A 23065-nucleotide genomic window follows, 5' to 3' on the forward strand; every position below is an offset into this window, starting at 1 on the left:
GATGCCCATCTCCATTTGGCTTTGTCTGCCCCTAATCCAGCCCAGTCCTCTGCCCGGCTGCCCTCTCCCAAACCCTGTTACCGTGCCCTCTAGAATCCCTGATCTGTGATCAGCAGACTCTTTGACACTGCCAATGTCTTGCTCTGAGTGTTCTCTCAGTTGCCTAATCTTAAATGACATTTTAAGATTTCCTAAGAATTACTAAGGATCCCTCAGCCTCTGTAAGACTCTCAAATGGGAGCCGCTTTCTCGCTTACCATCAAGTACCCCAGAGCCAGAAGGTGGGAAGAGGCACCCTCTCTGCTTCCCACCGCTGCTTCTACCCCTGCCCCTGCCCCCAGCCCCTCCCTCCTTCACCGAGCACCTCAGCGCCTGGTCTTCCGCTCCGCACCTGCTCCATCATCATTCCTGCTGTTCACCATTCACACGGAGGACCTCTCATACACGCTGGCTTCTCAGTCCTTGGCCTTTGTGCCTCAGCCTACACTTCACTCCAGGAACCTCCTAAATCTCCCACTCAGTCCCATCCTCTGTCGACCACCTCCTGACCTTCCATCTCCTTACTCTAGAAGTCCAGTTATGCCAACTCTTTCACCTTATCCAGGCCTCCAATCTACTGACTCTGCCATTTTTCCACGTAGCCAGTGACTACATTGCCCAAGATGCCTTGCAGCTAGATGTGGCCATGTGACTAGACTGCGGCCAGTCGGAGATGAGCAAATATGATAAGAGCAAATTATGTCTGGTGTCCTTGACAGAAGAGGAGTGTGTCTTCCCCTTCTGTTTTATCCCCTTCCCACTGACTGGAATGAGATGAAAAGGTGGGGGCTGCAGCTGCCATATTAGGCCACTAAACAAAAAGCCACATATAAAAAAAAGTTACAAGATAGAAAGAGCCTGAGTCTTGAATGTTGCAGAGCCACCGTATTACCCCTGTTCAACTTCTGTTAAAGCCGTGGTGTTATGACCTTCGTACTGCATTTGAACTAGTATCTTAATACACTTGTCCACTTCATCTTGGTCTCTCATTGAATAGAACCTCCATACGCAATTATTCAAGACAAAAACACTAATCAAAACAGTATGGTACTGGCACAAAAACAGACACATAGATCAATGGAACAGGATAGAAAGTCCAGAAATAAACCCACGGTCAATTAATCTACAACAAAGGAGGCAAAAATATACAATGGAGAAAAGACAGTCTTTTCAATTAGTGGTGCTGGGAAAACTGGACAGCTACATGTATAAAATGAAATTAGAACATTCTCTAACACTGTATACAAAAATAAACTCAAAATGTATCAAAGATCTAAGTGAAAGATCAGATACTACAAAACTCCTAGAGGAAAACAGGCAGAATACTCTTTGACATAAATTTCAGCAATATTTTTTTCGAACCAGCTCCTACAGTAATGGAAATAAAAGCAAAAATAAACAAATGGGAACTAATTAAACTTAAACGCTTTTCACAACAAAGGAAACCATAAACAAAATGAAAAGACAACAAACAGAATGGCAGAAAATATTTGCAAATGACACAACCGACAAGGGACTAATTTCCAAAATATACAAACAGTTCATACAGCTTAATACCAAAAAACAACCCAATCAAAAAATTAGCGAAGGCCTCAGCTGACATTTCTCCAAAGAAAACATCCAGATGGTCAACAGGCACATGAAAAGATGCTCAACATCACTAATTATCAGAGAAAAGCAAATCAAAACTACAATAAAGTATCACCTCACACTAGTCAGAATGGCCATCGTTAAAAGGTCTACACATAATAAATGCAGGAGACGATGTGGAGAAAAGGGAACCCTCCTACACTGCTGGCGGGAATGTAAAATGGTGCAGTCACTATGGAGGACAGTATGAAGTTTTCTTAAAAAACTAAAAATAGACTTAACATATGACCCAGCAATCCCACTCTTGGGCATATATCCAGAGAAAACTCTAATTTGAAAAGATGCGTGCACCACAATGTTCACAGCAGCACTATTTACAATACACTATTTGTTGCAGCAACATGGATGGACCTATAAATTATCATATTGAGTGAAGTCAGTCAGACAGAGAAAGACAAATACCATATGATACCACTTATATGTGGAATATTTAAAAAAAAAAAAAGACACAAATTCTATTCACAAACCCCAAAACAGACTCATAGACAGAGAAAACAAACTATGGTTAACAAAGGGGAAAGGGCGGGGAGGGATAAATTAGGGACTGGGATTAATAGACACACATTACTATACATGAAATAGATAAACAACAAGGACCTACTGTAGAGCACAGGGAACCACATTCAATGTCTTGTAATAACATATAATGGAAAATACTCTGAAAATAAAATATATATACATATCTGTCTCCAGAATATATCCTGACTTCCTCCCTCTCTCCCCATCTCCCTAGTTCCACCACCATGATTTACCACTTAGACGTCTGCAGGGCCTCCTGATTAACCTCTCTGCCTCCACTCTTCGCCCTTCCAATCCACCTTCCATTCAGCACTTAGACAAGTGAGAGTTTTAAGATATATATCAAAGCGTGTCAGGCATTCTGCTGCTTGAAACCCTTCGGTGTTTTCCAACTGCACTTCATTTAAAGTCCAAATCTTGTCTTGGGGCCCGCAGGCTCCCACCTGTATCCCCTAACCTCATCTCGTCCCACTCTCCTCTCCAATACATGGTGGCCACGCTGGCATCCTTCGTCGTCCTGGGACACACAGTGCCTTTCCCAGCTCAGGGCGTTCATCCTTGCTGTTCCCTCTGCTTAAAACGCTGTTCCTCTTGCTCTCTGCATAGCTGACTCCTGCTCATCCTGCAGGTCAGAGCTCAACTGTCTCTTCTCAGAGAGCCCTTCCCCGGCCTCCCCATTCAGTGCCCAGCCCCGCCTACCCCCCATCAGTTACTTCTCTCACCTCACCCTGTTTATTCCCTCACTGCATTTATCATGCTCTGATATTATCTTATTTGGACACTTGTTTTACTTATTTATATGCTTTCTGCCTCACAAAAATGTCAGCTCCATGAAACCTGGGAACTTATCAATCATTAATATTCACCATATTCTCTCTGGGACCTTGAACAATAATTTTTTTTTTTGAACAATAATTATTGGGCCAACAGTTGGAGCTCAATGAATGAATCTGAATTGAATTCATGAGTGAACTGAATGAATGAGTGAAGTGATCGGTGAAATTAGCTAATCTTTTCCTAGGAAGGAGCGCGGAAGGGACAGAGAGAGACTAGAAGGGTTCACTCCGGCATTCACCCGCTGGTAAAGAAGGGAGCAAAGTCCTCTCCTCTCCTGGAAAGGGGCACAGGCAGGGGGCAGCAGATAAAGGTCTCCCGCCTTCAGAGTGGTTGGGAAGGAAAGATCCTGGGAAGGGCTGAGAAGCCCTTGCTCACAGGCCCAGGGCTCCCTTCCCCAGCCTCTACAGGAGTAACACAGAGATAAGGAGACCACATTCCCGGAGAACAAGGTGCAGCATCAGAGGTCCGGACACCGCACTGAGGAAGACTGAGGTTATGTCTCGGGATGGGCTTCTCAACACATGAGCGGGTAGGGGGCCCCCAGAATCGGGACTGCTTTTACTGAGGGGGAGGGAAGGGCTTTTAAAAGAGTATCCCCCACCACTCCCAGACTTCCTACACAGAATGGGGAGTTCCATCATGTGGAAGCAGGAGGAAGGATGGGACAGAGCCTCCTGCCTGGCCCCCCACCACCACGTGAGGAGACAGGAGAGCCAAGGCCTCAGGCGATCTGGCTGTGGACCAGGACAGACACTGATTCTCTCCATGGCTGCCTCCATCTTCCCTGTCCCAGGGGCCCTTCTCCTCCAAGGGGGATCATAGAATCTCCCACTCATAGACTGAGGCACAGTTTCAGAACAACCCAAGATCCCAAAGATTTGAGTTAGAAAGAGTCCCTAGTGGTCCAGCTCTGGGCCTAATTGTAAGCTTCCCCAGATAGCCTCTGGGTATTTCCAGAGACAGCAATCTCCCTACACGCAAGACAGGCCCTTCCAGGCCCGGGCAGTTCTGACTGAAAGAGGTCCTTCCTCGCAGCCAGCCTGAATCTGTCTCCCTCTCACCTGCATCGCAAATTCAGCCCGGTGAACCAGCACAGAGAAGCCAGCCGTTTCCATGTGACAACCTTTGAAACATCTGAAGGTAATTATCATTCTAATAATACATGCTACCATTTAATGAACACTTACCAGGCACTGTGCTCAGCATTTTACATGTATTATCTCACTCAATCCTTGCAGCATCCTTAGTGTGTAGAAGTTATTATTACCATCCTGTAGAGTAGGAAATAAACTCGAGAAGTTAAGGCAATCAACCCAGGGTTATTTGGGTATTGGAATAAGCAGGATTTGTTCCAAGGCCCCTCTGACTCCATCCAAAGCCTTGCTTCTCCTGCTACGCAAGATCACTGCACCCCTAAGTGAGTCTTCTTTAATCCTGGGTCAACACCACCAAATCCTTCAAGCATTCCTTCTCTGAGAAACTCAAGGTGCCCATCCCTCATTTTCTGTAATAATTTCCAAGTTCAATAAAATCCTTGCAGTCATCTAGCCTCAGCCCCTCTTCCTGGAGACTGGAACATGGGAAATGACGCTTGCTTCTATGACAACAAGATATGGGGTCTCCCCAGGGTTCCCCCACTGGGCCCCCATCTCCCCGCAGTCCTCAGACACAGTCCTGATGATCCACCAAATTCTCCCCTCCACCTCCCTCATCACCTGTCAACCCCCTTGTCCCCCAGGATTTGTCAGTCTGCCTCCCCCTTACCTCACGCCTCTTCTCCCCCAAAGTCCTACTCACTCTGGAAAAAAACCAACTCCAAGTCCCCTTCCTCCATGAAGTCTTCTCCAGCTCCTGCTCCTTCCTCAGTGCTCCCAAAGCCTTATTTCTTTTTTTTTTTTCAACTTTATTGAGATATAATTGACATATAATATTGTATAAATTTAATTCTACAATGTAATGATTTGACAGTTGTATACATTGTGAAATGATTACCACAATAAGCATAGTTAGCACATCCATCACCTCATATAGTTACAATTGTGTGTGTGTGTGTGTGTGTGTGTGTGTGTGTGTGTGTGTGTGTGTGTTGGTGAGAACTTCTAAGATCAATTCTCTTAGCAACTCTCAAATATAAAATCCAGTAGAACTATGGTCACCATGCTGTGTGTTACATCCCCAGAACTTATTTATCTTGTTCCTGGAAGTCGTACCTTTTGACCTCCTGCACTCATTTCCCCCACCCCCACCTCTGGCAACCATCACCCCGCTCTGTTTCTATGGGTTCAGTACAAAGCCCTTATTTCTGTCTCTACAACAGTAGTTGCTATTTTGCATTTCATCACCTGTTCGCAGCCCTGGCTAGGCTTCTCCAGGGTATCGAGTGTGGCTTTACTCTCTAGGCTCATTACGATGTAGGTGTTTGGTAACTAGCTGGTACTGTCGAACACGGACTGACACTTTTGATTCTTCAACTGGAAGAATAGTGGTTGTTCTGCAGAAAGTCAGAAAATCAGGGTCAACATCGAGAAGCCGGTTGAGATACAGGGAGAGCTGAGCACATCCACCTAGCTCAGCACCTGGGCACCGCCTGGTCTCTGGGGGTTGAATGAAATAATCTAGCTGCTATGAACCCAAGAAAGGAAACAGGGTTGAAGCAGGATCCGCTGCCCTCTGGTGGCCATTCTACCTCAGGACCATTCATTTGGCATCCTGTCCTTTCTGACAGAGAAGATGCTGGTATGAATTTAGAACCTGATGCCCCGATCTCCCAGCACAATCTTAACTGTCCCAGATGCTTTTGTAGCAGAATATTACAACTGGAATTTCACCTGGGCACCAAGGTACAATAGTTGAAATTTCAAAGTGAGGTGCCAAATCATCATATGGAGAATTTCAAAAGAAATGTTTAACAACTAGTTTCTGACCCCCTCAGCCATATCAAGGATACAAAAAGGGGTCATTGTATGGAGAGAAGGTTCTAGCAAGACAGTAATAAGGAAGGGAAGGGGTTAAACCACAGTTTTTCTTATCTTGCGGAGCAGAATACTAAGCAGTAAGAGAAATTATAACACGCACTGGACAAGCATAAGTTAAGAACCAGAGCATAAATTTCAGAAATTTTCTGTGTTCTCTTTACTGATGATTGGGAGAAAGGTGAACTATGGCTCCCTACATCTTTAAGTGAAAAGAATAGGTCTCAGTAATTAATGATTTTAAAAAGAACAAAGAATGTAGAAACAAACAACTATCATCAGGCAAAAGACATAGTTATAGCAAAGGTAATAAATTAGTCATAAAGACTCCCAGGTCTCTTTCAAAGGTAAAGATCAGCTGGAAGCACATTCTTGAGCTGTTCTGCAGGATCCAAACCCCCTCAACCACTCAACTACCAGATTAACTGAAGCCTAGGGAATGGTGATGATGAAGTTTGCGGACTCTCCTGACCTCACTCAGCTGGGCGCCCAGATTTTTTCAATCTTGAGTGATCTTTGACTCATTTAAATGCTAATATCTCCACCCCAAGGGCAGGGATGGCCACCGCTTTTGAACCTGCATCGTCTGTTTGAGCATGTTGACACACTGCGCAAGCGCATTTAGAACTCCACCTCCCCATGGAAGATCACACTTGTCCTTTCATGAATATGTATGTACCCTTAGCTTAAAACTTTCCTGATCTTGCTGTTCAGAAAGACAGTGCTTTGAAGGCTATCACCCTATCCCCTTACTTGTCACAGATAATAATAAATGCTTCTGCTTTAATCGAAAGTACTTTGTGTGTTCACTGGCTATGCACCCCAAGCAACCGACTCACTGCATCAACAAAGGGAGGATTTTGCAGGAGGAAATGCCTGGAGGAAGCTGTGCTGTGAACCTTATCCCCTATCATGTAAACCTAGAAGATGCTGGCATGGGTTACCCCAAGAGCTGAATACGTGGCCCTCAGGGTGGGGAGCAGAGTATGCCAGGACCTGGATGCCTCCCAGAAGTTCAGAAAGAGAAACAAGGACCAGGGAGCAGCCTGTGGGCAGGCCGGCTGAGCTGGTGCTCTGCGATGTGCTCCCAGAGTTTGCCCCGCAAAGGAAAAGCCACCATGGGTCCTGGGAGAGAAACAGGTGTATCCTCATGCATCCATCTTCAGTGCTGTCCAATAGGGCTGCCTCAAGGGACTAAGAGACCCCAGCAGCTGAGGAAGGAGGTTCAGATTCCTGGATAAGGAAAGACAGGTGAGTGGGACTGATGGCAAAGCTCTGAGTATCCAGCAAAGCACCATGAGAGAACAGTCAGTAGAGAACATGGGAGAGGAAGGGCGAGGACACTACCAGCTGATGGAGCAGCTGCTGTGCCAAAGGATGAGAAAACTCACCGCCCCTCCTGTCTGCTCCACACCACCCCCGCCTCCTCAGAAACAGCTGCTAGTGAGAGTTCAGGGGGAGGGGGGAATGTCCAGGGCTGAGGAAAAGAGAAGCCCACCGCTCGCCCCTTTCCCAGCTCCAACTGAAGTAGGGCCCAGCAGGCTGCAGAAAAGTGACCTTAATAGAATATTATGCTTAATGAAATAAGTCAGACCGAGAAAGACAAATACTATACAATCTCACTCATATGTGAAATCTAAAAAATAATACAAGTGAATGTGTATAAAAAACAGAAACAGACTCACAGATCTAGAAAACAAACTCATGGTTACCAAACAGGAGGTGGAGGGTGAGGGAGGGATAAATTGGAAGTTATGGGATTAATAGGTACAAACTACATAAAATAGATAAGCAACAGGGATGTACTGTATAGCTCACAAAATTATACCCAGTATCTTATAATAACCTATAATGGAATGTAATCTGCAAAAAAAAAAAATACTGAATCACTATACTGTATAACTGAAACTCATGCAATATTGTAAATCAGCTATATTTCAATTTAAGAAACTAAGAATATCAGGCCAAAAAAATAGTTTCAGGTTTTGATTCATATATTGGCCTGGTCATCCTCATTTCTGAATGAAGCCTGTCTCTTATCTGAGAGGGAGCAGAATAGACTTTCCTGGGTTTCCTCCCAGGAGTAAGGGAATAAATTATCCCTGCAGACTAGCCCAATAAAGACAAGGATTGCATCATGAAATCAAACTCATCAGGTAATCAAAATGCAACTTTAAGCTTTTATTTCATGACAAGTTGTGGTTGTCATAAAATAATAGTATAAAATGTAACGTGTAAGATACACAACAATATGTACAATATACAATATATAATATAATGCAGGTTACACTCGCCCCTCCAATGGGACTAAATTACAGGGACCCAGGATTTTCCCTTCAAAGTCTCCTCAGCCTTCTTTCCTTAATCTAGAACATCCATACTCCCATCCCTTTGCCTCTGTACCACCAGTAGGCTCTTGAGACACAGTCCAACTCCACCCTAGGGTCCTGAGCACTTCCCCGACTTGGGGAGTGGGAGAGAGACACATGCCTTCATCTCCCATATCAGCTCCAGCACAGCCTCCTGGGGTACTCACCACCTCCCTGACCCCAGGTACTCTATCTGTAGTGGGTTGCACAGTGTGTCCAAAATAATGCATGTCCACCCCAAACCTCAGAATGTGACCATATTTGGAAATAAGGTCTTTGGAGATGTAATTCATTAAGGATCTTAAAATGAAATTATCCTGGATTTAGGGTGGGTCCTAAAACCACTGACTATTGTCTTTACAGAAAGAGGAGAGGACCCAGAGAGACACACAGGAGAAAGGAAGGCCACATGAAGACAGGGGCAGAGCATGCAGTTACCCTGTCACAAACCCAGGAACTCTGGGGCCGTGGGAAGCTGACAGAGGCAAGGAAGGTTCTCCCCTAGAGCCTTCAGAAGGCGCAGAGCCCTGCGGACACCTCAGTTTCGACTCCCAGCCTCCAGAACCGTGAGAGAGTCGATCCCTGCTGTTTTAAGCCACGCAGTTGCAGTTCGTGGTACTCTGTTCCAGCAGCCCTGAGCGCTAGTACTCCGTCTCACCGTGTCCTTCCAGCTGCAGCAGCATTCAATGGCCAGCCCCTGGCCAGAGGAACGCCAAGGCTTGGGCTGGCGCCCAGTGCCCTCTGCCAAGCCTGGAAAGAGTGGGGGAGGAGGATGGACTGTAACTTTCAAATGACCCCCCTCCATCCACACTCCCCTGCTGAACGGCCCCGAGAGAAAACCAGGCATCTGCTCCCTCAGCCACCTACCACCAACAAGGCGTCCCGAGCCCAGGGGGGCCCTTCCCTCCGACTCCTGGTAACCTACCCTCATCCTGTCCTATGGCTGGGGAATTTTCCATCCCACCCCCAAGTCAAAGTCGTTAGATATAATCATTAACCAGACGGGTGCTAATTAGCCGGTCAGAGTGATCATCCATGTTGATGAGGACGCAGCTGGCCACCAGGAACAGCTGATCAGACACGGGTGGGAGGATCAGGATCTGGCTGGAAAGGAATGGGGGGGTGTTCTGCAGACCCCCTCCCAATTCTGAAAGCTTGAAATCCCCATTTCTTCATTCCCATCTTTTCCAGAGTTAAAGAAGAAAACAGAGGCTACGATTCAGTACTCACGTGAGTTTCTCCAGAGCTGTGTGGGTGCCGGGCACTGGGCTAGGCTCTCTAAGGACATCACCTCATCCCCGAGCCATTATCATTACTATGATAACAGAGATACCTGTTATTTACAGGTAAAGAAACTGCCTGACGTGGCAGAGCTGGGATTTGAAACCAGAAGACTTATCTGAGCAGTCAGGGGTCATACTGACTTCCCTCCTTCCTCAGTGCACCACATTCTCGTACTTTCCTTTTGCAATATTTATCATTTATAACAACTTAGTTACCCTAGTCCCCTCAGAGCCCTGCTAGGCTGTGAGATGCCGGTGGATAGAGACAACTTGTTTTGTGCTCCAGCACCTAGCACTTAGCACAATGCCTGGCACATAAGGATACCCAATAAAGATTGGTTGGAAGTAGAAATTCAATGTGTTAGAGAGTTGGGGTGGAAGGGGCTAGCTAGAGGATAGCTGGGGACTTCTAGACGAGTGCTGATTATAGGGTTACAGTGCATCTCAAGAGGTCATCTGGTCCATGCCCCTGCTTCGGCTTCAGCCATTGCCCTGTCATAGCCACCAAGTCTGGGAAAAGCATTGGCATGGGTCCAAGTCCTTGGGAGAGCTGCTTCCCTTCTCTTGGCCTCAGATTCCTCTCTCAAGCTCAGGAGCGGTGGATTGGCTGATCTTGAAGTCTCTTCCACCTCTACCAGTTTGTGGTTCAAGAAGAGGCAAAGCATTTTGGAAACGAGCATCCCCTTGGTTTGAATCACCAGCTCTGGCCCCATTCCCAAGAGTGCCAGCTGCAGGAGGCTGTGCACCCAAGCCTGGCAGATTTGCAACCGCGGGCTTTTTCACAGGCAAATGGCCGGGGGGGAGGGGGGACGGGGGGAGGGTATAACTCAAGTGGTAGAGCTCATGCTTAGCATGCACAAGGTCCTGGGTTCAACCCCAAGTACGCTCTCTAAAAATAAAGAAGTAAGTAAACCTAATTACCTCCTCCTTCCCCCAAAAAACTAAATAAATCACTCTTCACAGGCAAACTGGGACTCGTGCAGTTGGAGGAGGCTGGGCCTTCCAAGTCATCCGGAGAGGCCACACATCTAACCTAATGGTGCTGCTGTGGCTCACAAGAAGCTCTGGAAAATTCTCTTGCAGAGATACCTTCCAGATGGGCTTTGGAGCCCCAGGGGGCAGGCAGCCTCCCTGCAGGGTCCCCACACCTGCGTCCCAGATGAAGTTCTGCTCCCCAACTGACCTCCCTCCTTCACCAGGCATGACCCCTAAAGATTCCTACTTATTTCCAGAAGAGCAGAGCCTCCTCAAAGGAGAGACTCATGCCCCAGGAAGGATTTTCAGAGCATATGCCACAAGTTCTGAGAGGATTCCAAAGGTGTTCCATGTTTGAGAAACTGCAGCAAATTGGTGCAAGCATATGGCTTCCCAGGGGGAAACCACTTGGATAGGGTCGCTGCTCCTTTGGGTTTATAAAATTCTCAGAGCCGAGTGTGTGAAAAGCGCACGTTCATCATGTATTTAACAGGCAGGAATTTAGCCCCGCCACACTGGCCAGCAGGGAGATGCAAAGATAGAGGTAAGGGCCCGGCATCCCGGGTTCTGACTCTGGTTTCGAGACTGCCTGCCTATATGATGGGAGCATCCCTAACTTGGAATGACAAATATTAGAACAGGAAGAAACCTGCACAGTCACCTGAGTCTCCTCATTTTACAGATGAGGAAACTGAGATCAGTGTGCTTGGGGCAGAGCAGAGAGTGATTGCCCCAGAGTGGCCAAGAGAGTTGGCAGCAGAGGAAGGAACTGAACTCCAACCTCCCAAATCCCAACCCAGGTGGCCCAGCCCAGCATCACCTCTCTAAACACCCCTGCCCTTGGAAAGCAAAGCGCAAAATACTTCTCTCCTTCCTGCTTGGTTGAGGGGGTCAGTGAATCAATGCATGAGAAGGCTGGTGGGGGATAAGGAGGGTGGACAAATAAAACTGGAAAGTGCTGAGAGCCACAAAGAGCAGCCCATTAAGCCAGAGCCCAGCACCAAGAGCAGGGGCAGGTGGGAGCTGTTCAGTAATTGCATCACCCAGTCACATCCCTGTAACCTTAAATATTTCATGGACCCAGAAGTGCACCACGTGGAAGAGCTGCTGCTCCTCCTGTGGGGCTGGGACTGAAGCAGGGGCGTGAACGCTTGCACACAAACAAGCACACCTTGCACAGACACGTGCAAGCCAGGGAAGGGCTAGGATGGGGCTGGCTGAGACATTCTAGGAAGGGCTCTAAGAGCAGGCATCGCAACTCCCTGCCCTGCAAGAGGGCGACCCACGTCTTCTTCCACCCACAAGCCCAACAGACACCCACAGTTGCTCACCCAGCTCTGGGCGTCGAAAAGGTCAAAACGACATACACACACCTTCGCAGACCTCTTCCAACCCACGTGGAGACCCTGGCGCCAAAGGCTGCAGTCATCCGCACTCCCCTCCCTGGTACCCACAAACGCTTTGCTCACCCACCCCCAGCCTCCTCTGAAGCCAGAACCAGGAGCTGCCTCTCCTCTCTCTCCCTGCTCTCGCCTCCTCTGCCTCCACCCCAGCACCGGCTGCTCCCAGGACCCCTCATCCCACGCAGCCCCCCATCATCCATCTCTCCAAAGCCTGAGCGCTCTGGGCCCTCTCCTGACCCGAAGGTTTCAGGGGAAGGGAGTCTGAGAATCTGGAGCTTGAGAAGGTAACGTGAAGGGTGGATGTGAGGCTCCGGGGGGGGGGGGGGAGTTTCCATGACCAAACCGAAGTTTCAAGGAAAGAAGGAAATACGGAAGAGGTGCAGGCAAACTGGGTGACCAGGGGTGGGTGCAGAGGGTCTTCTGAAAACCTGAAGAGGTGATCCTCCTAACTCTGCTGTCCTGCCAGGAGAGGACATGACAACAATAACATCTCTCAGTTAATCAAGGGCCTGCCATGTGCCAGGGACCTCACCTCATATGGTACTCAGCCCTCTCAGTGAGGCACTATTCTGCCCATTTTATAAATGTGGAGATTGAGGCTCAGTGAGGGGAGTCTGAGGCCCCAGAGATAGGGGTGTGGGAATCCTGGCTTCAAGTTCCAGCTCCCAGGGGCCTGGTGAAATGGGGACAAGTCACCTATTTAAAGGGCACCTCCGACCTGGCCCTGTGTATGTGTGGTTAGGAGATGGGCGAGTGGAGGGAAAGCCGGAGCAAGTGCTGGGTCCTACTGGGTCCTGGTGTCCCCATCATATCCTTATCCTTTTGGCTTCATGCCTTCACATTCCCTCCCTCCACTGTCACTTGGGAAGGGGAGAGATCTGGGGATCCCCCCGGGCTGGCCCTGGTATATCAAAGAGAGCAAAGGGACCACGCAGATGTAGGCTGGGTGTAGGGGGGTCATTCCTGGACTCCAAGTGACAGCAAAACAGGAGCCAGTTAACAGCAGATAGAACTGGCCCCCTGGGCCCCTATAACCCCAGCCTTGTCCTGAGGAAACTGAGCCTGGCCTGGCCTGCTGTATGTAAAGGGATATGGCTAGGGGGGAGGGCAGGGGAGGTTATTTTGGGAGGTAAGAGAGGAAAGGGCAATGTGAAATCCAGATCAGGGAAGGGCTGCCGGGGAGAGGAGGCAACTGAGGACTGAGGCTGACCCCTTAGAGAAGAGGATGATCCCAGGGCCCCCAGAGAACCAGGCATTCATTTGACTAGAACTTGCCAGTTGCTCCGTTTAAGACTAAAGAAACAGATCTCTGGCTCCGGCCCCTACCCAGCCACTCCCTCAAAACTCTCGTGCCTTCTCCCCAAGCCCAGTTCTTCTCCCTCAAAGATTCATCCAGCCTCCCCAGTGCTCAGCACCTCTCTTCCCTCTATCGAGTGACCCCCAGCCCCTGGCAGAGTGCCCACCAGCTCCTGTGAACGTCCTATCTCCCTCACTAGTACTGACATCTTGGTCCTACACCAACCTAGTAAGTTCTTCACATAGTCTCACCTCCATCCCTTTGGGACAGCAGATCATTTTCATTATTCTGCCAGCAGTAGAACTGGAAACCAACCCCATCTGTAAGCAAGCCACCCCACTAGAGGAGTTTCCCTCTCCACCCGCAGGGGCATTCTCCCCTGGCAGGCCTTTCACCTGCTTTATATCCCCCAGATTTAGCAAGCAGAAAGAGAAACTTATTTCACAAGCTTTACCAGTTCCCCACCCCCATGGTCCTCACTCCCCTAGCCCTCCACCCATTGTCATCAGCACTTCAAGGGAGAGGCTCTGGAGACCCTCTTAGACCTCAGTCCCCGCTCCCTGCTGCAGAGTGAACCCAAGACCTGTGCCCAGACCCGACGCCTCCCGTCCAAGTTTCTACCTCCGCTCTAGTGTTTTCCTCTCAATGAAAAGTCCCTCTCCTGATCTAACTTGAATCCTCCCTGCTGTAAGCCTAAATCCCCTTTCTTTTCACTATGCGGCGACCCCTTTAAGACTGTAAAGGAAATCTTCCTGTCGCGTTTGCTGCCCCCTCTCTCACAGCGCCCCTCCACCTTCCCAGCCCCTCAATTCCGCCCCAGCTTGGAGAAGTTCATCGCGGCCCATCCCCTCCCTGCCCAGAACTCTGAGGATCCCTGGGTGCCCTCCCGGGCTGTGTTCACTACGACCAGGACCCGGCCACGCCCGGTGGCCCACCGGCGGGGCGGTTACCCCCGCGGCAGCTGGCGTTGCAGCCACGACGGGGTTAAGGCTCGGGGCTGGGGGAGGGGGAGGGGGCCGGGAGGGGCGAGTGCGGAGCCAATCGGCGGCCGCGGAGTCCCCGGGGCAGCGAGCCGGGAGCGCTGAGCCGGGAGCCGGGAGCCGAGCGCGCCGGGCTGGGGCCGGGCAGGAGCGGAGCGGAGAAGGAGCGCGCCCGCCCCAGCCCCAGTCCGTCGCCTGCCCTCCCGCCGCCCCCTGCCGGGCAGCCGCCGTCCCAGCCATGGAGCAAGACCACAGCCCCCGGAAGATCCAGTTCACCGTGCCTCTGCTGGAGCCGCACCTTGACCCCGAGGCGGCGGAGCAGGTGCGGAGCGGGGCGGGGCGGCCAGGGACTCGCCCGGCAGAGGACGAGAGACCCCGGGACCGTGCAATCCGAGACCCCTGCTCAGCCCTCCCTGAGTCAGGCGCCCCTGCCAGGGCCGGCGCGCCGTTTGGGGGTCTTCTCTTCCCTCCCCCACCGTGGGAGCCCCATCGCCCTGTCCGTGCTTCTTCGAGACAGACTGACGGATGAGCGCCCGCACTCGAAGCGGTTCCCCGCGATAATCGCTCTCTGCCTCCCCAGCCCTGGGGAAGGGGGCCTCCCTGAGGACACGACCCCTCCCCCCTTCGCCGGTCTCGCATCCCCCACCCAGTCAACGCCCGCCAGAGTTTCTGAGCTCGGCGGGGGCGCCCAAGGGTGTCGGCAGCGTTCGGGAGGGGGTGAGGGAGAGGGCAGGCGAGGGCGGGAGTTGAGAGAGGAGCAAGAGCCCCCAGCCCTCTCCTAACTGGGGGCGACCCTGCCAGACTCCAGAGAGTGAGGACGAGAAGGGGTTGAGTGAATCTGCGAGGGCTGCGGCTTTGCGGGAGAGGAGTGGTCGGGTCTGCAGGCTGAGGCGCCCCTCTCTGCCAGTCTGGACACGTGGGCCCTTATTCCCAACTCTTGCCCTTTGGATTGGTAGGGGGAGGGGGCCGGGGAGGGCGTGGAGAGAATGGCTCCGGGAAGCCAGAGGTGGGGGCTTACTAGGGGCTGTGGTCCAAGCCCAGCGTCCGCGAGGGAGAAGCCCTGCCCTGGCCTGGGCTCAAGGGGTGGGAGTCCGGGGCCCTGGCCCAGCCTCCCGGCCAGGCCTATTTTTAGCTCAGAGCAGCCTGGCAGAGGCGGCGGTGTATGAGAGTGTGTGAGCAAGTGTGTGTCTCCGGGAGAGTGAGCATGTGTGTGGGGAGGGTGACCACCCGTGGTCGCTACTACCGCCCATTTTTTAAATATTTGCTCATTTGCTCATTGCTCCATCTCCTTTCGTGTTCTCTGTCCCTTCACCTAGACACCCCCATTCCTAAAGAATACCCACTTCCCACAAGGACGTGCCTCTATTTCCCCCAACTGGCTGCCAGCTTCCAGGGCTCTGGCTGGGCCTCCCCACCTGGAAAACTCTGATCTCTTGAGATGGGCTGGAGACAGTGTTCTTTCTGTTGCTCCAGCTCTTTGGTAGGATAAGGGCTGGATGTGAAGGGAAAGGCCCGGTACACACACCTCTCTTACATCTTGAGCTTCCCAGAGTGTAGGGAGGGGTTAGGGACTGTGTCTCCAGCCTCTCCCTGGCCTGGGGGGAGCTGCATCTCCAGACCTCAAGATGTGATAGTAGGAGGGAGGTTGGTGAGACCACAGACAGCCTGAGGATGGGGATGGGAACGAGCCATGAGCACAGGGAGCCTTCCCTTGGAACTGGGAAAAAGGCTGCTACTCCTGGAGGCAGGGGACTGGCCAAGATAACCTCAGACACAGGGGAAAGGGCCCAAGAGTGTTGGCTGTGGGCTTAGGAGCGAAGTTCTAAGCAGAACTACCTTCCACAGGCATAGACAAGGCTCGCTACCTGACACCTGCATCTGTTTGGTGTTAGAGGAGGCAGGTGTAGGTGTGTGTTGGGAGGAGGAAGAGGAGAGTGGGAGGCCAGCTGGACCAGGGGTCTAGGGGGTCAGGGGAGGACCATGAAGCAGCGCTCAGGAACCAGAGAGAAAAAGAGAGCAGAGACTTAGGCCTGCTTTTCTCCCATCTTCAGAAATCTGTGTCTGCTTGGTGCAAAATTCGACCTGCAGCCTCACCTCAGCCCCTCTTGCTGTGTTACCCAAGTGTGTGGGCAAAAATCTCCAGGCTTGGCAGGAGCACCCAACCCAGACCGACATGAGAGGGCAGCAGGGGTTGGAAACTCTGAGTTATGGAGCACAGAGTGGCTGGGGATGGAGGGGTGCCCATAGCTACCAGATCTCTGGCATGACTGGTTTGGAAATAAATCAGAAGCAAAAGCACCAGGTGTCCTTGAGAGCTAGGATTTGAGATAGGGGCAAGGAGAAAAAAAAAGAGACTCGTTTCCTAGTAGTTCAGGTGCCTGGAGGTGCTTCAGGGAGTCTAATTTTACTCCCTCCTGCTGTAGGACATCAAAATTCTCAAGGACACTGAGTGCTTAGAAATGTTGTCCAAGGCAAGGATATTGGTTAAGGAAGGGACCTGTCCAGAGCCCTGCTGCCCTTTCTGTCACACTTTTAGTCTCTTCCTCGGGCTCCACAGCCCACCCTCTCCCTGTCTTCAGCTCCCCTCCCCCAGGACAGGAAAGAAATGGAGAGGAGTCCTCTCCTAGGAGAAGGCTGGCCTCTCCCCACATGCATGAAGCACACACACCGGCCTGCTGGCCCCCAGTACATTTGCACCAGGAAGAGCCAGAGGTGTGCTCACACTTAAGTCTGTGCAGTGCATGCATGTATGCACATGTGCATGCACACACGCACACACCACTAATACTGCTGCCAGGGACCTTGAAATGTCACCAAAAAAACCAGATAGCACTGGATTCTCCTGAGAAAACAATCCCTACCCCAAGCTACCCCCATACTATGCACCTGTTTCTTCTACAGGGAGTCCCTCTCTCACACCAACCCTGCCCCTCTTGCCATGGCTGGTACCCACTTTCTGGGCATAGAGAAGGGCTCATGTCTTACCACCCCCACCCCCATGGTAATGACTCTAAATGATGGACACACAGAGATAGGAATCTGATCATTCAGTGTCCTCAGCCTATTCCTCTCAACCTTGGGAGGTTTTTAGCCTCTTTCCCAGCCCCATTTGTCTTCCCTCCCCTCTTCTGCCCGGGAGGGAGCTGCAGGGACTCCAACCCCACAGTTCTCTTCATTTCCACGGCTCCGGAGAAAAGGGGAAAACTACGTGTCCCAAGAGTCCTTGGACTGACTTCAACAACAATCAACTTTATTGGCAGCATTACAAAAGGACAGAGGCAGGGAAAGGGGGCTCAGAGGCCCAGCAGTCAATCAGCTCTTATATGTTAATTTCTTAGAATGGGACCCTGGAGCCCAGGATGATTTTTCAGCTGAGTGTTAGTCCCCAGCCAGAGTCCTGCCTGCCTCAGGCTCCTCCTCATATTGTATTTACCATGACAAGGATTTCTCCAGACTGTATTTCCTGACAAGTCAGAAAGGTGGTGTGTCCAAGGATAGGGAGGGGATGATGCAGTGAGGAGCCTGGGCCAAGGAAATGCCCAGTCAGCCCTTCCTTCCCTGTGCTGTCCTCCCAGGCTGGGCGGGGACTGAGGTGCTGCCCACAACAGGTTCCAGTCCGTGTGGGGAGCGGGCTGGGGGACTGAGGGGAAGAAAGCGTTGTGCCCTCTCCGGTTATTTCTGAGCATTGATCCAGGATGGACGGAAAGACAGTGGGCCGGAGATCGATGCCTTAGCACAGATATAGCTGCTGAGATGGAGAGCTGGGGCTAGGGCCCGGTGAGATGCAGTGACAGAAAGGGGGTTGGGGGAAGCAGGGAGTGGGTGGCTCTGGGTCCCCAGGGGAGAGGGAGGAGCCCAGGAATGTCCACCCTGAGACCACAGGGTCAGTGTACCACGGCACTTTTTGAGGTGTGTTAAGTGGGCAGCTGGGATTTTGTTGCTGAGTGAGTAGGGCTTTGATGCTTCCACACATACCTGACCTCTTCCCTCAGATCCGGAGGCGCCGCCCCACCCCTGCGACCCTCGTGCTGACCAGTGACCAGTCATCCCCAGGTAACCCCAGATGGATCGCTGAAGGGAGCAGGGGCTGCTGAAGACAGCTGGGTCCCAGTGAGAGAGGGTGGGTGCTAGGGAGAAGGGCAGATCTGAGGAGCCAGAGATCTCTGACCCAGAGACAGGAAAGTGGTGGCTAGATTAGCAGGAGGATTTCCTTCAGAAAGATGGAGCAGTGCTAGGGAGAGGAGGGAGACCACCTGGTTCCCAAGCCCCCCAGGAGTTGGGGTGGTCAACAGAGTACCGGTTGCTGTGGCAACAGCTTTCCAGGTTTCTCCAGCAACTGAAAGGCTGCTGCCCCCACCCCCAGAGGCGGTGACAGCTGTGAAGGGGAGGGACCGCCTCCATCAGCTCTTTTCCTGGCCCCCAGAGGGGAAGGGGAAGGTTAGAAACAGCTCAGGGAGCAGCTGGCATTCTGGTCACCCGTGTCCCCATCAAGGTCTGGGGAGAGAACAAGGTCTCAGAAAATGTCAGGGGCGCTGGTGGGCGAGTGGCAGAGAGGCGGTGATGCTAATAAGCCAGACTGGAACTCAGGATGCCTGAGTCTCCAACTTTCCTCCAACTACTAAAAAAGACTATAACCTCCCGGCCCGGTGGAGGACGCATTTGCTGTTCTTTACCTGGTGTTCCCTCCTAGGTGTGGTTCAGTCCTGGATCTGGGCAGGGGGAATAGTTTGAAGGGGAAAGAGATGGATACTTCAGAAGAAGGAAAAAAGGAAAAGGACCACAAACTCTGCCTTCAGGAACCTCCAGGTCTGAGGCAAGAATAGAGATGCCGACGACCACAGAGTCCAGGACAGTACAGGAAGCAGCAGATAAAACCGGGCAGGAAGGCAGGAGGGAGCTGGAGGATGGAGGCTGGGGACAGCCACCAGGGCCAGCTTCCTGGGGGCAGATGTGAGGGATGGATCAAGAAGGAGGTGACTGCAGAGGCTCCTCCCCTTGGAAGTCCGCTTGGCGGCAGGGGTGGGAGGAGCCTGGATTTCCCATTCTCATCACTTTCTTCTTTCCATCTTTCCCTCAGAGATAGATGAAGACCGGATCCCCAACCCGCTTCTTAAGGTGAGCTGGTCCCTCCCGCTCAGCCCAGCACAGAGAACCCCCAGACTCATTAGGGGATTATCCCTCAACTCCCCACCAATCTGTAGGACGTTTTGGCTCCCTCTTCCCTGTGCCCCTAGCATGGGCTTGAGTGGATGCATACACACACACCCCTGTGTCCCTCACACACAGACTCTGTGCTCATCATGAGGGGTGGGGGGCAGGAGTTTTCTTCCCCCACTTTCTGAAGCCCACAGCTAGTCCAGAGGGGGAGGGTGAGAAGGGCCAGCGCCCACCTGTGCTCTGCACCCTTCACAGCCGGCTTTGTCCATGTCTCCACGGCAACGGAAGAAGGTGACGAGGACCACACCCACAATGAAAGGTGCGGAAGACCCTTCCCCGCCACACCTGATGCTGAGCAGCAGCCACATTGACCCCTTTGGAAGGAATCCTTGGGAAGTTGTTAAATCTGCCTTTATTAAAGGAGGGTTGTTGCTGGACCAACCAGGGCTGGATTCTAGCCCTGACACCAACTAGCCTGGTAGCCTGGGAAAACCTGCTTGACCTCCAGGGCCCTGCATACTGCCTCCCTTTGGCAGTTAAATCAAGTGTGTGAACTCACCCACAGAGGGCACAGCACATAGGAGGCGCTCTAATATTTCTTGAATCTAAATTGAGTCTTTTCTCCTGACCCCAAGGGGGACCATGTATCCCAGCTAGTCAGGAGGCTCTTTTGTTCTTAAGCCTCTTCCCTTCCCCTCCCCTACCTTTGAAAGAAGTAGGTTTTATTGTCTAGCTTTAGTCCCTCCTTATTGCACAGAGAACATCCCTCTTCACTGGATTTCGGGACAGAAAAGTCAAACCACACAAGGCAGTGAGTGCCGGCCCTGTAGTGGGGCTGTCGAGTTTGAGGGCCCACGGAGGAGTCTGGGCAGTCATGCTCTCTCCCTTTCTCTGTGCCCCCAGAGCTCCAGATGATGGTTGAACATCACCTGGGGCAACAGGAGCAGGGAGAGGAGTCTGAAGGAGCCACTGAGAGCACAGGGACCCAGGAGTCCCGCCCAGCTGGGATCACAGACACAGAAGCGGAGTCAAGGCCGGGCACCTCTGGGAAAGCACACAGTACGTTCAGGCTGGGGAGGGGCCAACCCAGGGGGAGGCCAGCCTTGCCCAGTCACTGCAGAGAGGGGCCCAGGGAGAGCCAGAAACTGTCTGGAGAATATGGATTCTTTGTATGTACGAGGCAGTGGCTGTGTTTTGCATCTCTTCACCTTTCCTTCCGGATGACACCATCCACTCCCAGCTGGGACTTCAGAGCTCCCTGTTGTATGGGGGGAGCCCACCATAATGGGAGCAGCACTGGGGCTAGAATCCTGGCTCTGCCTCTTTACCAGCCCAGAGGCCTTGAACAACTTACTTAACCTCAGCCTGTAAAGCGATCATGATGACGCCTTGGATTGTTTGTGAAAATTACATGAGACCAGTCCTGAGTCCAGCGGCGGACACACACGATGCGTGCAATCAGTGGGAGCTGAGTGCCCACGGGCCCTTATCCCAGATGTAGGCCAGAATTCAGAATTTTTCCAGTTTTATGAAGGTGAAGCTTATATATATTGTATGTTACCTCCTACCCCGAGCAGAAACACATTAATATTTCTGCAGTGAAATGAATGGTCCCACTCAGTGGAATAAATAGACTATAAAAAGCCTCATCTCCTTTCAGGTCAGGTGTAACCACACATTGAGACCTTACCCAAATTTTTAAGCTTTTTTTAGAGGGTTTTTTTTTTTTTTCCTGATTGCAGATTTAAAAAAAAAAAAACAAAAAACAGTGAACCTAAGTAACAATTGTGACCAGAGAAAACCTTGCTGGTCCTGGGCTCCTCTCAGGGGTCACTGGAGCACAGGACAGGGTGAACAGAAGCAGCACCCCCTCTCCAAGCCCTCATGAATAACCACCCCTCCCTCCCACCACCCGTTCTCCCTCTCCAGAACCTGCAGAATCCATCCCGAAAACTCAGGAGAGGGGCAGTGAGAAACCCAGCACAGAAGACCCCTCAACCCATATACCACCACTGGATTCCCAGGGAGCCAACTCGGTAAGAGCCCAGGGCGGGGCTGTGGGCCGCAGGACAGCAGGCTGTGTGGAGAGGGCAAGGGCGAAGATCTGGAGTCGGGAAGAAGGGGAACCAAGGACCAGCTTCAGTCACTGAAAGGCTATTCTCTATGGCCAGAGGACTGGCCTCTCCCCTGACAGACCAACAGAGAAGTGGGATTAAGCTGCAGCAGGAGGGATTGAGGTTAGACTCTGTCTCAGGATTTCCAGCTCCTGAAATGGGTGATAGAAGAAAACCACGGAGTTTCTGATAAAGGGCCTTTGGAACCCAACGGGAGAGCTTCACCTGTGTAGGCTGAGAGAGCAGTGGTCCTGCCCGCAGTAGAGAGTCTGATGGAATAACCTCGTGAGCTTTGATTTTACAGTCTCCCCTCCCCTATGTAGACTGGACAAGGAGGGCAGCCACTGGGGTCAGACAGCAGAAGTTCGAGACTAACGGGATGGTTGGATGGGCAGTAGGACCCCCGGCCTCTCACTCACCTTCTCTTTCTGCCCGCTTCCTCACAACAGGTCTGAGAGTAAAGGAGGTATCTTGGAATCAAGACTGCAGTTGGGAATGCATGGACACTGGAATTGTTTCTTATTTCTTCACTTTTGGGGAAAATTTCTTGTTTTTAAAAAGTGATAAAGTTGGTGTTAAGTCCTTGGCACTTTCCTTCTTTCCAGACTTGGAGCATCTTTTCTCCCTCCCCTCTTGTCCTGCCCTCTACATAGCCCCCTTCTCTTCTGCCCAGCTGCCTCTGGAAAGGAGGAAATACGGAAGCTGGGCAGGAGCCTTGGGAAAGGAGTTTTTTCCCAACCCTATGCTTACTTGCTGGGGGTCAGACAGGTGGGAGGACTGACTCCCAGGGCACCAAGAAGGAAGGATGGCCCCAGGTTCTCTTCATATTGAGGAAAATATATCACCATCCCGCAGCTGGGAGACTAGGAGCCCTAAGGCCAGTCCGGCTGCGGCTGTGCTGTAGGCGCCATCTGCTGGAAACAGCTAGGAACTGCACCTGGGCACCACCCATGGGAAAGAGCAGGTGTTGTGTTGTGTGGATGCCTCCCTGCCTGTCCTGCAAGGCTCAGTGAGTCCCAGGCTTCAGGATGTGTTCCCTCCTCCAGCTGTGAGGAGACCACCACCCCGGTTCCAACCCATTAGCAAAGCTGGATGGAGAAGACAGTGGCTATTCACAAAGAGGCCCTTGCTAGGAACTGGAAAGGTCAGCTCTCCCCTTTGTCCTAGACACTGAGGACACAGGGTCAACGACAGAAGCTGAGCAGAGAAGAAACTTCCTCAGACCCCATAGCCAGGCCTCTCCTACCCACTGCTTTTGATTTTTCCCAACAGTGGAGGGGAGCAGGGAGGAGGGAAGGCAAGTTTTGCCCCTGTTTACTGAAGTGGTATGATGGAGAGAAAAAAGAACTTCAGAAGTTCTTGTGCTGCTGTGCGCCCTCGGGCAAGACCTCGCCTCTCTGGGCCTCCGTTCACCCCTCCCCACATGAAACAGGGCGAACACCGCACCAGGATTTTATTGGGCGTGAAGAG

General features: G+C 51.6%; 1 protein-coding gene and 1 long non-coding RNA gene across 2 annotated transcripts; one reads left to right on the forward strand and one right to left on the reverse strand.

The window, feature by feature from the left end:
* Window positions 1–8997: 8997 nt before the first annotated feature.
* Window positions 8998–15418, reverse strand: LOC141579368 (uncharacterized). The gene is made up of 3 exons (XR_012510574.1): window positions 15343–15418; window positions 9617–9701; window positions 8998–9136 (listed from the first exon to the last, which is right to left on the reverse strand). It is a non-coding gene; the product is annotated as an uncharacterized LOC141579368 (long non-coding RNA).
* PPP1R1A (protein phosphatase 1 regulatory inhibitor subunit 1A) lies at window positions 14398–22177 on the forward strand. The gene is made up of 7 exons (XM_074374709.1): window positions 14398–14646; window positions 18317–18377; window positions 19402–19439; window positions 19737–19800; window positions 20385–20540; window positions 21411–21517; window positions 22045–22177. Exons 1-7 carry the CDS (start codon window positions 14563–14565, stop codon window positions 22048–22050), a joined length of 516 nt encoding a protein of 171 aa, XP_074230810.1. The 5' UTR covers window positions 14398–14562; the 3' UTR covers window positions 22051–22177.
* The last annotated feature ends 888 nt before the right edge of the window (window positions 22178–23065 follow it).

Source organism: Camelus bactrianus, chromosome 12 (assembly GCF_048773025.1).
Source record: "Camelus bactrianus isolate YW-2024 breed Bactrian camel chromosome 12, ASM4877302v1, whole genome shotgun sequence".
Taxonomy (NCBI): Eukaryota; Metazoa; Chordata; class Mammalia; order Artiodactyla; family Camelidae; genus Camelus; species Camelus bactrianus.

Coding starts and splice junctions, on each gene's coding strand:
- PPP1R1A (XM_074374709.1), top strand. CDS start 14,563: ATGGAGCAAGACCACAGCCCCCGGAAGATCCAGTTCACCGTGCCTCTG. Junction 18,378..19,401: donor CAGTGACCAGTCATCCCCAG/GTAACCCCAGAT, acceptor TCTTTCCCTCAG/AGATAGATGAAGACCGGATC. Junction 20,541..21,410: donor CACCTCTGGGAAAGCACACA/GTACGTTCAGGC, acceptor CTCCCTCTCCAG/AACCTGCAGAATCCATCCCG.